This window comes from Alligator mississippiensis, chromosome 3 (assembly GCF_030867095.1).
Source record: "Alligator mississippiensis isolate rAllMis1 chromosome 3, rAllMis1, whole genome shotgun sequence".
Classification (NCBI taxonomy): Eukaryota; Metazoa; Chordata; order Crocodylia; family Alligatoridae; genus Alligator; species Alligator mississippiensis.
Window position 1 is genome coordinate 93,266,578 of NC_081826.1, and position 13,802 is coordinate 93,280,379.

Consider the following 13,802-nt stretch of genomic DNA (forward strand, 5'->3'; position numbering starts at 1 on the left):
CCATAACGTTTAGATAAAATGCGAGTCTCATGTCGGGGTTCTTATGAATTGGAATTTGGACTCATAAATCCCAACTTCCTTAACATGCAATTTGCAGACAGGCCAAGGGCGTTTTTGAAAATCCAGATCTATACCATTTTCACTGGAATACCCCCAAAATAGATGAAAAATTGCTCATGATTTGTGTTTCAGGTCAGCACTGTTTGGATCCAGATGCATATATGTTAGATGTGTACCGTGCAAATCCTCAAGCAGAATGGCTGATAAAACCAAAGACAAGTTGAAGCTTGCAATGACAAAGAACAATGATTTGGAAAAGGCCAAAGGGATGGCAGTGATACCTTCTATCTCAAGACCTTGCCACATGAAACCAAAGCACTAATTACTATCCTTCCTAACATGCTTCACAAGTGATCTATTCCATAAACTAAATATGACATGAGAACTGTTACTCCAATGAATAGAAAGCTATACAATGTCATGCAGTGGTTATACTTTTACATGGATTACACTGTGCCAGTTGTTCACTGGATGTGAAGGAGGAAGGGCAGCGGTACTTAGAAAACAACCTGCGGAATATAATAGAGTTTTCATTTAACTTGATTGTGAAAACACACATTTCTAAAGACAGTCTAGAATGCAGAGAACACTACCAACTACAAGATAATGCAGAGTAATCACAGTGGTCTATAAAACAGGGGAAAATTGGACTTGGTCTTGAACTTGGACTAGGGGAGCTGGAGTAACAGCAGTGCCAAAATGTGGGTGAAATCAGTCCCTTCTATGAAGAGTAAAACTATTCATAAGTAAAATGTACATTATTCCTATATTTATGCATCTGACTCACTCCTCATTTGTGGCTAATATTGAGGAGAAAGAATTACTGTGTAAAAACAAATGTACTGTTCATGTATGTTGTACTGTAAATATTACTGTCAAATTTCTGATATTCCATGCTATATGTCTCTTTCTATTTCTGACCATGTATCTGTAGCATCACGGCTTCAAACTTGGAACAATTCCTTTTCCCTCCTTCCCCATATGCATACACACAAGTGACAGGAGATGGAAGGCAGATGCCTGGCAGAAAAATGAATGACTTGGATCCTTCATATTCTTCCCACCTCCTTTTCACTTAATAATTTTGGGTTTAAAATATTTCCTGCATAATGTCTTAATATATGTGACAAACATTGTAATGGTGCCAGTTTACAGACAACTCCCTTTAAAAGCTGTAGGTTCTTAAGTGCTTAGGCTATTTGCTTTTCCTTTATCTATTTTAGTTTAATATGTTTTTGAACTATTCAGCAGTGGGGAGGGGGAGGGGGCTTTGTCTGGACCTGTGTAATGGCAAGTGTTAAGGTTTCCCTCATCACAGATGTGGAGGACAGCACATTTCTGATGAGAGGTGGGCTTTAATATTGTTTAACATTTAAATAGTCTAAAGGCCACAAGCCAGTTGAGCCCTATTATGATCCCTGTCATGAATTGCATAGAATCTAAGAAATGAGATTTAACAGGTAGACCAGATAAATATATGGGTAAGTGTGGTGTTGGGAACACAAAGTAATAAATATAATATGTTATCTCCAATTCTTAGCCAGTCAAGCTGTGATCACCTCTCCATCTGAACAGCTGTTATATGAGTCTCTACTTTACTATATGCATAGATGTGTAGGCTCACACATTTGCTAATTTGAGAACCATTCATTCTCTAGAAAACACGAGGTTGCAAAATTGGAAATTGGAAATCTTTCAAATGTAATAGAGGGAGGCTTCTGACATTGGAATATTTACTACATACTCAGTTCATTGGGAATAAACATGTTGATGGTTTTTCCTCAGGATTTGGGTGCAGACAGATGGAGATAAAAAAATCCTTTATTTGTGAGATATCAACAGGCAACTATTCTGAACTGTGTCCTAGAAGTGAATGTAAAGTCCTTTAGCGGGTGGTAAAGCCCGGAATGATTTTATGCATCAGGGTGATAATATTTATATGTTTAAAGCCGCAAAATTTTGAATTAGTAAATATTATGCCTTAGAAGACACCCATGCAGCTTCACTGTATTTAGTATGAAAAGCTAGTCCTTGGAAAAAAAAATATTTCCCATGATAACATGGGCTATAAATGGCAGAATCTGGCTTATTTTCGTTAAAAACAATGGTAGGATACATTTTAGAAACAATACTTAGTAACTAACAAACACAGCGCAGTTTTAATTTTTTTTTATACTGAGTACTAGGATACAATACTAACATCTAGTTACAGTGATTTCAACACAGGTGCATTTAGCTTTTTTTTTAAAACCAAAACAATACTTGTTATCACAAGTATTAATTTAAGCATATTAGATTTAGTCCAGTGGCTTGTTCCCAGGACTAAAAGTCAGGGGTCTACCTGGGTTCTGTTTCTGTCTTACATAGGTTCTTTCTGTGCTTGTGGACAAGTAAGGCAAGCCTTTCTGCCTCTATTTTATTATCTGTAAAATCTGGCTAATATTTCTTTTAGGAATATCATAAGAATTAGAGGTAAAGTCTAATCTCAGATACACGTATACAACTCCCAGTCAGCCTGGCAGGCAGAGTAAACATCTGTCTTGCAGGGGTATATGATCCATATAGGGATTTTATGTAGAAAGTGCTTTGAGGATGACCAGCATTATGTGAATGCTAAGTATTATTGTATTTATTACTTTTAAAGATTTTTATGATTTTCCAGAAAACAGGCGCATGCATCTGTTAAGTAACTTAACATTTGTATAAACCAAGTATTTCCAAACTTCTCCTACTTCCCCACATGCCTAAACACGTGGCATTATAACTGCATTAGGAATAGATCAGACTACCTGTGAGCTCATATAATAACTTACTGCGTATGTTTTGCACTCTTAAATGAGGATTTCACCAGAAATTGTTCTTAAAATAAATCTCACTATATTTTGTTCAAGAAAAGAAACTGCTTAAAATATCTTGGACTCTTCCCACTTTCTAACAGAACAAAGAAAAGCCATATTTAAATTAAGGAAATCTATCCTGTGGTATCTACATTATTATTTTTTTAAAAGAAGTTGTCTGTAATCTGAATAGCATGTAAGTAGAAGCAAATGGAATAGATTACAGAAAAAAGTGCTAGCATAAGGCCAAATTTCCACTGACCCTGAAATGAAATAATAAAATTCCTATTGGCAAGTATCTGACCAAAATTTTCAAACTTAAGACACTTAAGATACTTACTTTAAGCCTCCATGTCTGAAAATATAGGTCTACATTTCTTAATTTCTGCTTCCATAAGCAGCAGTTGCAATCAAAGTTTTTAAAAATGTATTGTGTTCAGTAACAAAATTGTGTAGTGAAATATTAATGAGGAAGAGATAGAGTTTAGCAAGAAAACCTTATCCTGGAAGCTCCCAGTATGCATCTAGTGTTTACATACGCCAGGGTTCTGTAAAATGATCATTTTGTACATCAACACATATCTTTAGAACACATTGTAAGAAGTAGATATTGTGAACATACTGGAATGGTTCATCTAAGTCGTTTTCATATTGCTAATGTCTTTATAATGTATATATACAAGGTAAACTACCTCAGTCTGCATTTGCTACGGACAAAAATCATTCTGCTTAAAAGCTTTTTATTCCATAGCTTCTCTATTAGTAGCCCTATTGTTCAGCCTTTCATGTTGCTGGGTAAAGTGTCTCATTTCAGCAGTCAAGATCTGGAAACTAGCCAAAGCTTTAGAAATCAAAAGGCAGATTTCATATTACGAAAGAAATCTCATACAAGACATATTACCTTAGCCATTGCTCTCTCTTTTTTCTATGAATGCTCAAAACCACCAGGTGTGTATCCCGTGTGGTTCAATGTTGCAGGGGAAACATATTAGCTTTTCAAATTTTAACTTTTTTCAGATGTTTCTCATTAGTTTTCCATAATGTGTCACTACCTTAAAAAATAATACAATGCCACTAGCTGCAGCAAAATGTTTGTATAAGTCCTTTACCCCTCCTCATCATAATGTTTAGTGTTTTGTTACAGTAAGTCCACCCTCGATATAGTAATAGTGTTTGTAAAGTGAAATGTATACACTATTTTATCCAGGTCAAAAATAAAAAATATATCAAACTAAATTTCTTACATAAACTCTCACGTTATGGTCTTCTCTGAGAAATCTTTGACAACATTTTTGGAAATGAATCAATAGTTTTATTTTTCAAAACAGCTCGGTTGTGAAGGCTTTGGGGCAATTACGGGGTCAAAAATAGTACAGCAATAAAGAACCCAGTTCTGCAACCATTGTTCTGGTGGAGCTGTACCTTGTTCCATGGGTTGAAACATGCTGACTGGGTGAAATACAATACACAAACAGCTTATCAGAGGGCAATGGGGCAGTGGGACTTTACTGCACATAAGCTGCTCCATGTGCATGCTCTTCCTAGAATAAGTGGAAGCTAAACTGTGCTACCCTAGTCCTCTTTGATATAGGGCTAAGATACTACAATTTCACTTTCAACTCTGAAAGGTCATGCACATGAGCTGTTACTGCATAACAGATGCCACACATTGCTCATCCCCTTTTATTTCTTCTACAGCGTATTGTTTGTATGTCTATATCTTCACTGACATCAATGGCTAATTCCCCATTCTATCCAGAATTTTAACCACTATGGAAAAATGTGGCAAAATTACACCCCAAAACATAATAAGAGCCAAAAAAATTTTTGTTTTAAATTCCCAAATTCAGTACACAAAAAATAAGGGTCAATACACAAAGAAGCTCTCTCATCTACAGATATATGTACAGAAGTTAGGGGGAAGTCAGATTGCATTATAAATGGACACCCAATTTAAATTACTTTGGCTAGGTGCAGATCTTACACTTAGATCCCCAGTTAAGTCAATCTACATGTGAACTGTACAGAAGTTCTGGAAGGTTAGATCAGTCTAAAAACAGCCAACCCAATCTAAGTTAGTTCCTCCACAGTAGTCTATCTTAGGCTGGGTTCAGTGAGACTGATGTAACTGAACTTCCATATAGTTCCCAATGCAGCCCTGAGGATGCTGGCCACAGCCACAGGTCTGTGCTTTTCCAACCCCCCCCCCCCCGACACACCTGCCCCCCACCAGACTATAGTTAGCCCCTGGGCCCCTCACCCTACCCCCAGACAGCTACACCACTACCTCAGCCCACCCATCCCCACAAGCCACTCCTGGTGCTGGTTTTACTGGTTTTCGCTGATCCTGGGAGTCAGTGGAAGCAAGCTGGGGTGGGGGCAAGGGTGAGCGGCATAGGGAGAGTTGTTCCTTCGGGGTTGGAGAGAGAGCCCCCTTGCTAAGCCCCTCTGCAGACCCTGCTAGCCTCCCCTGATCCTACTAAACCCTCCCAGACCCCATCAACCCCCGCACGTGCACACACACACACACACACACACACACGGCCCCCTCAATCCTCCATGGACCCTGTTTGCCCCCTCAATCCTCCTAACCCCACTCCCCCGATCCTGATTTACTTTAGATTGGGTGGCCATTTTTCAACTCAATCTAACCTCCCTGTAACCTTCCCGAATGTCTTTACGTACCGCTACTGTAAGAGGTCAGGTAAAGTCCAAGTCCACATCCTCACTGTCAGAAGTTCTAGTAACTTTTCAGTGACCTATTCAGGGGATGGATTGGTTTTCTCTGCTTAGGCTAGGGTAGATAGGTAGTACAGTTTCATCACAGAAGAAAAGAGAAATATAATAAGTAATGCGAGAGGTATGTGAGAGCTACTCAAATGGAAGTCTGGATTTACCAGAGGTTACATGTGGAGGTACCTGGCACTGGACAGCTTAGAAACAACACTAGTTTTCCAGGAAAATTAGCTTCTGTGTCCTTCAGTGCCATAATGCAAGCTAGGATTCTGCACTACTTCCCAAACCCCAGAACTCAGTAGTTGCCGCCTTTGGGGTAGGAAATTAGATGACTGCTCAAATACCCTGAGCATTTTGGACAATTCTCTACACCGAACTACTGGTTGCCTGTGCACAACTATCCCAACAGGTATATATCTTCCCTGTAATATTGATTAAGGGATGGCAGGAGCATTAGCTCCTTGAAGTTATATAAAACAGAAGGAATTAAAGTTATCATGGAAAACACAAATAACGGGATTACAGCCATCTTTTAGTCTTTCATACATAACAATTTTACCTCATATCTTCAAGACTTTGCCATTAACACAATCTCTTGAATGCTGTCTTTTTTATATTTTTCACTTCATACTTGCCAGTTTGTTTGTTTTTTTGTGACAGTTCAAATGCACAAGCCACTACATCAAGTGACACAATCCATGTTTTATTGCATTTTTATTATGTGGTCTCCAATATTTTTTTTATTTTTTATACAATTAAATGAAATACTGTCAAGTAATCAACAGAACACATGTTGTAAACACCGATTAATAAAAGGTTCAAAAAGAAAAAGAATCCCAATTAAGGCTGTTAACATTTTAGTAGAGGTATTTTTTGTTAAAATGTTAAGCGCAGAACTTCTGCCTAAAAATTTGTCCTGAGCTGAAAAGTAACTGAAATCAAAGAGGCCTGGGTTCTCACAACAACTTCTCTTCACAAAGAAATGGGAAAATAAAGCAACTGCAACAACGAAAATTAACCCGCTCTCGATCCTAAAACCTTTCTCTGCAGTTTAGCGTTCAGGTCCAGGGCAGGAATGAGGAAAGACTCCACGCAGGTCAAAGGCTTTGCTGAAGTCAAAGGATTCTACCTGTTGGCCTTTGATCAACATCAGGTTTCGCAAACACCCGTGGAATGAGCTCTTGCTAGTCAGACAGTTTTGCTTCACATCAGCTGAAAAACAACAAGAAATACATAGATTGGAAGGGGACTAAAATAATGCAAAGACAGAAAGATCCTGGCTGAGAAGTAATTCTTTAAAAAATGACTAGCAATAAACATAGGTCCTAAAAAGCACCAGATCCCACAATATATCAGTGTACGCAGAGGGTGCTCACACCACTGTGGACATGATCACTGACTTACAAGATAAGGCTGCTGTACTTAGGTTGTAGTGCTGACACAAGCAAACTTGACAAACTGATCTATGCCATAGTTGAGAAAAGAATTAACCTCAGCCTGAACGCAAAGGAGGAGAAGGCCAATTTTCAATCACTAACAAAGCCACCTGGTTCAAAGCAGACCTTTTGCCAGGATGTTTGCAGCTGCTGGACCTGAAGAGCCATGAATAAATTAGTCACTCCTTGGCCCCTCTCCCAACCTCTTCCTTCATGCTGAGCTCTGTGAAATTGTTACAGGCCTTTATGTGCCACTGGTTGTATGCAAGGTATGAAGCTGTACATGGCTTGCTGATGCACTTTCAGTGTTAAGGGGCCTCCTGTTCCTATACTTACTATGAATCTTACTAGTATTGGTATTAGTACCAGAAAAGAGCCCAGCAGAACTTTGATAAAACTCTCTGTGGAATTCTAGAAGCTCAAACACTAGCTGTGATCTGCTAGGATTAATATCTGTAAAGTACTTTGAGCCTAAACACCAGAAACTGCTATGCAAGGACAAGGTATTATTTCTAAGCTTTCCTAATGTATAAAAACGCTGATTAGCCTGTGGATTTCATAATCCTAAATGCTTCATCACAACAAATAGGAATATTATCTGATCTGATAAACCAGAACAGTTGTTTCAGAAATTAATTAATGTGGGCATTAATTAAGTTTGACATTCTGTTTAAAAATGTGTATTATGCCATCATACTTGGTCAACTCAATCTCAGTACAAACAGGGCTATTAAAAAGCTATAGAAACACATTTACCCTGCTTGCAAAGTGGCTGTTTTTCAGATGTTACAAACTCAGCCTTCTTAATGGATAACTATAGTATCAGATGTGATCTTGCTCACATTAAGGATTAAAAAACCAGCACACTAAAAGTAACAAATTTCTGTTTTTCTTGGTATCAGCAGGGTAGATATGCACCTTATAGGCTAACTCAGGGGCTGTCAACTGGGGGTATGCACACCCCTGGGGATACTTGGGAAGCCCCCAGGGGGTATGCGGCAGCGGCGCAAAGAAGTGAGGGGGCACGGTTTTGCCACTGGCACTTCTGTCAGGGGGACACCCACCCTGCTGGCTGACCAGCTGGGGGACTCCCTACTTCTGGACAGGCTGCCGGGGGCACACTAACCAAAAACGGTTGAAAACCCCTGGACTAACTAAATCAGAAATGCATAAGCTTTTGTAAGCCACAGCATACTTCATCAAATGCTGAGAAGGGACTGTAGGAAGCAGAGCTTCTAAATAAAAAGCAGTGATTTGAATACAAAGGGTGGGGAAGGAGGAGGAAATACTTGGTATTACTCTAACATAATGACAGAACAATGTTTATTTCAGAAAGGTAATTGTGCAAAACATATGAGACCTGCAGATAAACTGGCATTGCCTCTATCCTGGTGTCCGCTGGCAGAGACTCTAGCAGGTATTCTCAATAGAACAAAGCAGCTACCAACCTCCCACCCCCTCCAGAGGATCAGCCCAACCTGAATAGTGCATCACAGCAGCTGTGTAGGAATGTGGTTAGAACAAGAGGATGGCCATGGTGAGTACCCAGACAGATGGGGGAAAATGTGTTGAAGCAAGACATCTTCACAAGAATCTCCACACATAGGAATCATGTGAGGCCTCAGACAAAGTCAAAACCCCAAGGAAGGGAAGTCCTTCAAAAGCTGTACTACTTCTCCAGTGCTAGGAACCAGGTTTCACACTGAGGAGTGTAAAGTGGTATCTTCTTGTACCAAGCTCAGTTGATTTAGGTCTATAAATTTATACTCAAAGCTAAATTTAATTGAAAATTATTTTTATGACTGGGATTATTCCATCCTCTACCAATTCATTTTTTTAAATTCAAAACATTAGTAGACTCATAGCATCTCACATAACATTTGCAAAATAGTTATCATGATCTATACTTCTGATGAACTGAACACATAGTTTTCTTTTATGAGAGAAAAAAAAAACTATTATACATACTGGGATAGCCTCCAACATAAATAGGATTGTTTGTATCTGCAGATGTTGACTGGATATGAGGATTATCGGCCTGGACCACATTCCCATCAATTATCAGAGCAATTCGATGTTTGCTTTTGTTTGCTTGAAGTTTGTGCCACTTCCCATCACATAAGCTATTTGCATCTCTTGTTTCATATGTGGCTGTTATTCTGCCAGCTCCATTGTTGACATGGAACAAAACCTGTTCAAATATCCAGATGCCAATGAAGATACAGCTAGCATGAACACAGAAAGCAACCTAATAAAAGCACAATCATGGTGGTATACATTCCTTGTGTAGTGATTTCACCAAGCCTTATGCTCAACTTGATATGGGGAACTTAGAATTTTAAGTATCTTGAAATGTAAACATGAGAAGCTTAACTATCCACCCTACCCCTGGTATTTTTCACTTGGGATTTAAAGGTTTGCTATCAATTTAGACTCAGTCCTTTTCTCATTGTTTTACACAGTATTTTTGCTGTGATTTAAACGTGAGTTACACCTGGTTGACATCAGAGTAGGCAAGAGAAGAACTAGGAACATTATGTCCAGAAACTTCTTTTGTGGGTGGTGATATGTAAGATAGAAAACATCAGGTCAATGCCAATAAACATATGGATATGTATTTGAAATTATTCTATTTTTTTGTTCTTTTAATTTTATAGGCAACTATTTGTCTTGTAATACTAATATGTAACCATTACCCTCATAATGTGCTTATTGCGGAAAAAGGGATATATCAAAGTCCCTATAGCTGGGAAATTTTGAATAGAAAATGAGCTACTTCTGGGAAAAAAAAATACTGAAAAACAATCAATTATACATGTATTGCATAGAACAGATGAGTGATGAATTATGTATTAATTGTTAGAAGGTATTTTCCGTGCTGGTTTATGGAGCTTAATGGCCAGTGAGAACTGGGAACACAGCTAATTGCTCTGAGTATTTTCCATAAATATTGACATTCACTCTAATGAAGGAATGGCTTGCAACAACAGCTTTTTATACTAGTTAAAGAAGTGGGGAAAAGGATTCCAGGCTTGTGTTGCTCTGGAAAATGTGGAATAGTCTCTGGATAGCTATTTTGTCATGAGTTTTGCTTGTTAAAGGGCATGATGACAGCACTTTGCAAGCCTGGAGGCTTAAGTTCAGGTGTTGCTTGGACTTGCATCAAAGACAACTATTGACCGAGTTCTGAGTAGGTACCTGGTCATCATGCTAGGGAGTCAAAGGCACCCAGATGTGATACAATCAATATGATTACTTTGTGTAGCCTAACCATACTGCCCTAACATGCCATCTAGGTTCATGATGGTTTATGGATTGTTTGTAAATTAAAGAGGGTGTGCTTTATTTAAAATAGATTTATAAATTAATTTTAATATAGTGATGAGTTACCTAATTAATGATACCACATATAATTTGGTTATTTTTTCTTAGGTAAAGAAATGGCTTGGACAGGGAATCATAAGAACTTTAAATTAGCCTCCTTTACACCAAGAAAGAGCTGTAGGTTCTCTCTTAATAGGACTTAATAAGGCACTGTCAGAAGAAACCTAAAATGGCAGAAGCTTGGTTCTTGCAGACTGTTTAGACCACGTGTTTCCTCATGGTGCAAATTATTAGAAAACTTCTTATATTAAGTACTGTTCATATTTATAATTTAAAATGTTTATGTCTTTAATCTCTTTCAATAAAGTGCTGTATTTACATACACATCTCTGATTCGTCATTGAGCTGCCTCTACTTTTCTCACTAATTGTAGGGTGACAACCAAATGCAACTACAAATTGCTATTTGTGCTCAGACTTCCTGTGCCATCAACATGCTTAGGTTAGATGAGTCCTGAGGACACATCAGGAAGGACTTACTATAAAAGGAAACCTGGCTTCAAGAGCTTGTGTTTCGAAGAGCTTCTAAAGGAAGACCGATGGCAGGGAGGCGTGAATGAGGAAGAGGGTTGGGATTAGGGCAAAAGGGGAGGCCTAGTAGTATAAACATATCTGGGGTTCTGAAGGTGCTTAGCAGTGTTGTATCCATTCAGCATCAAATGGATGGCTGAGATTTGAGGCTTTAAGGCTAAGGATGGGGTGGAGGTATAGTGGTAGAATCACCAAATCTCAGATAAAGGCATAAACACACTTCTGTCCCCAGAAAACTCACTTTATGGAAAATATTCCTGCAAACAAAAGTGGTATGTTTCAGATATTTTGGTTCAAATAATCATGGGCTTTTCTTAGTACACAGTTATTCTAAACTGGTTTATGCTTCTCAATGTCAATTTATTGTTTAGACCATATGGCTGAAACATTTTAAGTACTGTTCTTAGCTTTTAATTTTGCTGATAAATTTCTTTTAAAATATAACTTACATTTAACAAGTAATCAAAAATTTGCTCTTGATTCACTTAAAAAAAATCTCATGTTTATACTAATCCCATTCAAGATATTTAAATTTCTCTTTTGTTTTAACTGCAGCTAAAAAAAGACCTATTTTTTGTAACAGAACTTTTATTTTCCTAAATAAAATTAAGTTGATGGATTTATAAAATCAGTTTGATAAATAACTAAAACTTCTAAGAAAGAGGGAAACTTAAGCCAACATTCTTGCATACACTTTTCTCCAAGCTTTGTAGCCTCAATTCAAAAGACAGTGACAAAATACTAAATCATGACTCATTCCATATCCAGAGAATTTCTTATCTCAGTACATTAATAAGACCCTCACCTATACTTGCCAAGTTTTTTTGGTTAATATACAGCAGCTAAGCACTTATGCAAGAGCATGTCTGGGAAAGGGCAAGTTACTGGCACTGAAAAAGGAAACAAGTTATAAGTAAGGAAGCTGGCTTGTACAATGAATAATATATACAGTATAGTAGCTTATGCATATATAAAAGAAACAGCAATCCTATAGGCTACCAAACATACTGTGGTTGCTTTCCATTTTACATGATTCTTCTATGGAGAGAATGACTGGCACTTTTATTTATTACATATTTCGTAAGTTATTATCCTTAAATCATAGGGCAAGAAGTCATTGTGTTGTGGCAAACATCATGATAAGAACTCATCTTCCTTGTGACCCAAAGTCAATCCCAGGCAAAGTGGTAGTGAATCATGGCAGCATCTTTGCTACTATTGCTTCCTGGTCTTTTGCTTTCATCATATATGGTTGAGGTATTCTTGCTTATACTCAACAATTCTGACCTTCCTTTAGCTCAAGACTTGGCAAATTTCTACAGTGAATGACGATATTTAGATGCAACCCACCTTGCCATTTACAATCTCCAATCCAATGGCATCTACTTTAGCACTGCTAATTCCAAGAAGAACTCCATTTGCGGCAGTGGTACGGAACTCAAATGTAACATTCATATCAGATCGGACTTTATAACCTTCTCTAACTGAAAGAAAAGATGCCTAAAATAAAAGATTTGTAATCCACAGTATAAATAGGCTGTGACGGACAATATGATAGGCCTATTAATCATCAAAATCCTGAAAGGGGGAGAAAATTATTTGAAGGCTACAGATGAAATTCAGAAATAATATGGAAAGTGGTGAGAGTTAAACTCCCTTGCATTCTTTGATGCCTTCTATACTCACTTAGGATTTGAACAAACAACATTTTTACATATTAGCAATTATAAAAAAAACAGTGGCCACAGACACAGTCTTCATATAAATCCCATATAAAATTACTCTTGCAAAAGTTGCGGACAAAAGTAAACCAATTTAAGTTACGTTGTACCTTATCTTGGACTAGCCATTCAAGGCACACAGATTACCACATTTCCTTGCGTATAGGATAAGGAAATTCAGCATGGTGGGGGGAGACATCTTGTCTTAGAACTGAGTACGGATCAGGCAAGCAGCTGCTGCAGCTGCAGCTCCAGGTGAGGCCAGGGTGGATCATGAGACAGGTAAGGGATATATGGAAAGGTGTAGGGAAGAGGTGCATGGTGCGGGGTAGAACATGGGGGAAAGCAGAGTGAGGGGATTGCCAGGAAAAAGATGTGCAAGGTGAGGGGGCATGGGGAAGAGGACACATGGAGTGCAGGGAAACCGCATGGGAGAAGGGACACATGGAAAAAGAGGACAGCAGTGCATCAGGAAGTGCAGGGAAAAAGGTGTATGGTGAGCAGGGGGGGCACAGGGTAAGGGCACACAGTGGGAGGTGGGAACACAGGAAAAGGGTATGCAGTACAGGGAAGGACAGGGGGAAAGGGTATCTAATGTAGAGGGGACATGGAAAAAGGGTACATAGTGAGGGGAAATGCATGAGAAAAGGGGGCAGTGAACGTGGGCACAGAAAAAAGGAGCCTGGTGTGGAGGGAGCACAGGTGAGGGGCGTGTGGAGCAAGGGGTATGTGGTAAACGGGTACAGGGTAAAAGGAGTGTGGGGGGAGGGGGTGCACAGTGTGGGAAGGAGCATGGAAAGGGCACATGCAGGGGGCAGCACAGGGAAGGGGCACATGGTGTGGGGGGAAGCATAGGGGAACAGGTGCCACACAGAGCACAGGTGAAGGGATGTGCAGAGCAAGGGGAATGTGGAGAAGGGACACGTGGTGTGCAAGGGAAGTGTGGCACAGAACAAGAGCAGTGTGGGGAAGGTGCACATGGTACAGGGGGAGCATGGGGAAACAAGGGCACAAGGTTTCGACCTGGAAGGGTGTGGGCAGTGGGGTCCTGCAGGGCTCGGTCCTTGGACTGATACTCTTTAATGTCTTCATCAGTGA

At 39.1% G+C, this 13,802-nt stretch overlaps 2 protein-coding genes across 7 annotated transcripts in view; one reads left to right on the forward strand and one right to left on the reverse strand.

Annotated features, from left to right (window-relative positions):
* Nucleotides 1-4,146, forward strand: part of ARHGAP28 (Rho GTPase activating protein 28) — a 104,953-nt gene extending 100,807 nt beyond the window's left edge. For all 3 annotated transcript variants that reach the window (XM_014606606.3, XM_019490519.2, XM_019490518.2), the window contains one exon: nt 193-4,146. In XM_014606606.3, the coding sequence (XP_014462092.1) occupies nt 193-284 (92 nt within the window). In that variant the 3' untranslated portion in view covers nt 285-4,146. The remainder of the gene's footprint in view (nt 1-192) is intronic.
* Nucleotides 4,147-6,315: 2,169 nt separating this feature from the next.
* Nucleotides 6,316-13,802, reverse strand: part of LAMA1 (laminin subunit alpha 1) — a 168,260-nt gene continuing 160,773 nt past the window's right edge. For 3 of the 4 annotated variants that reach the window (XM_019490435.2, XM_019490434.2, XM_006262939.4), the window contains 3 exons: nt 12,334-12,467; nt 9,038-9,260; nt 6,316-6,845 (listed from right to left, as the gene is read on the reverse strand). In XM_019490435.2, the coding sequence (XP_019345980.1) occupies nt 6,685-6,845; nt 9,038-9,260; nt 12,334-12,467 (518 nt within the window). In that variant the 3' untranslated portion in view covers nt 6,316-6,684. Of the gene's footprint in view, nt 6,846-9,037; nt 9,261-12,333; nt 12,484-13,802 lie in introns of those variants that run through there. The other variant, XM_019490436.2, reaches the window with a different exon arrangement.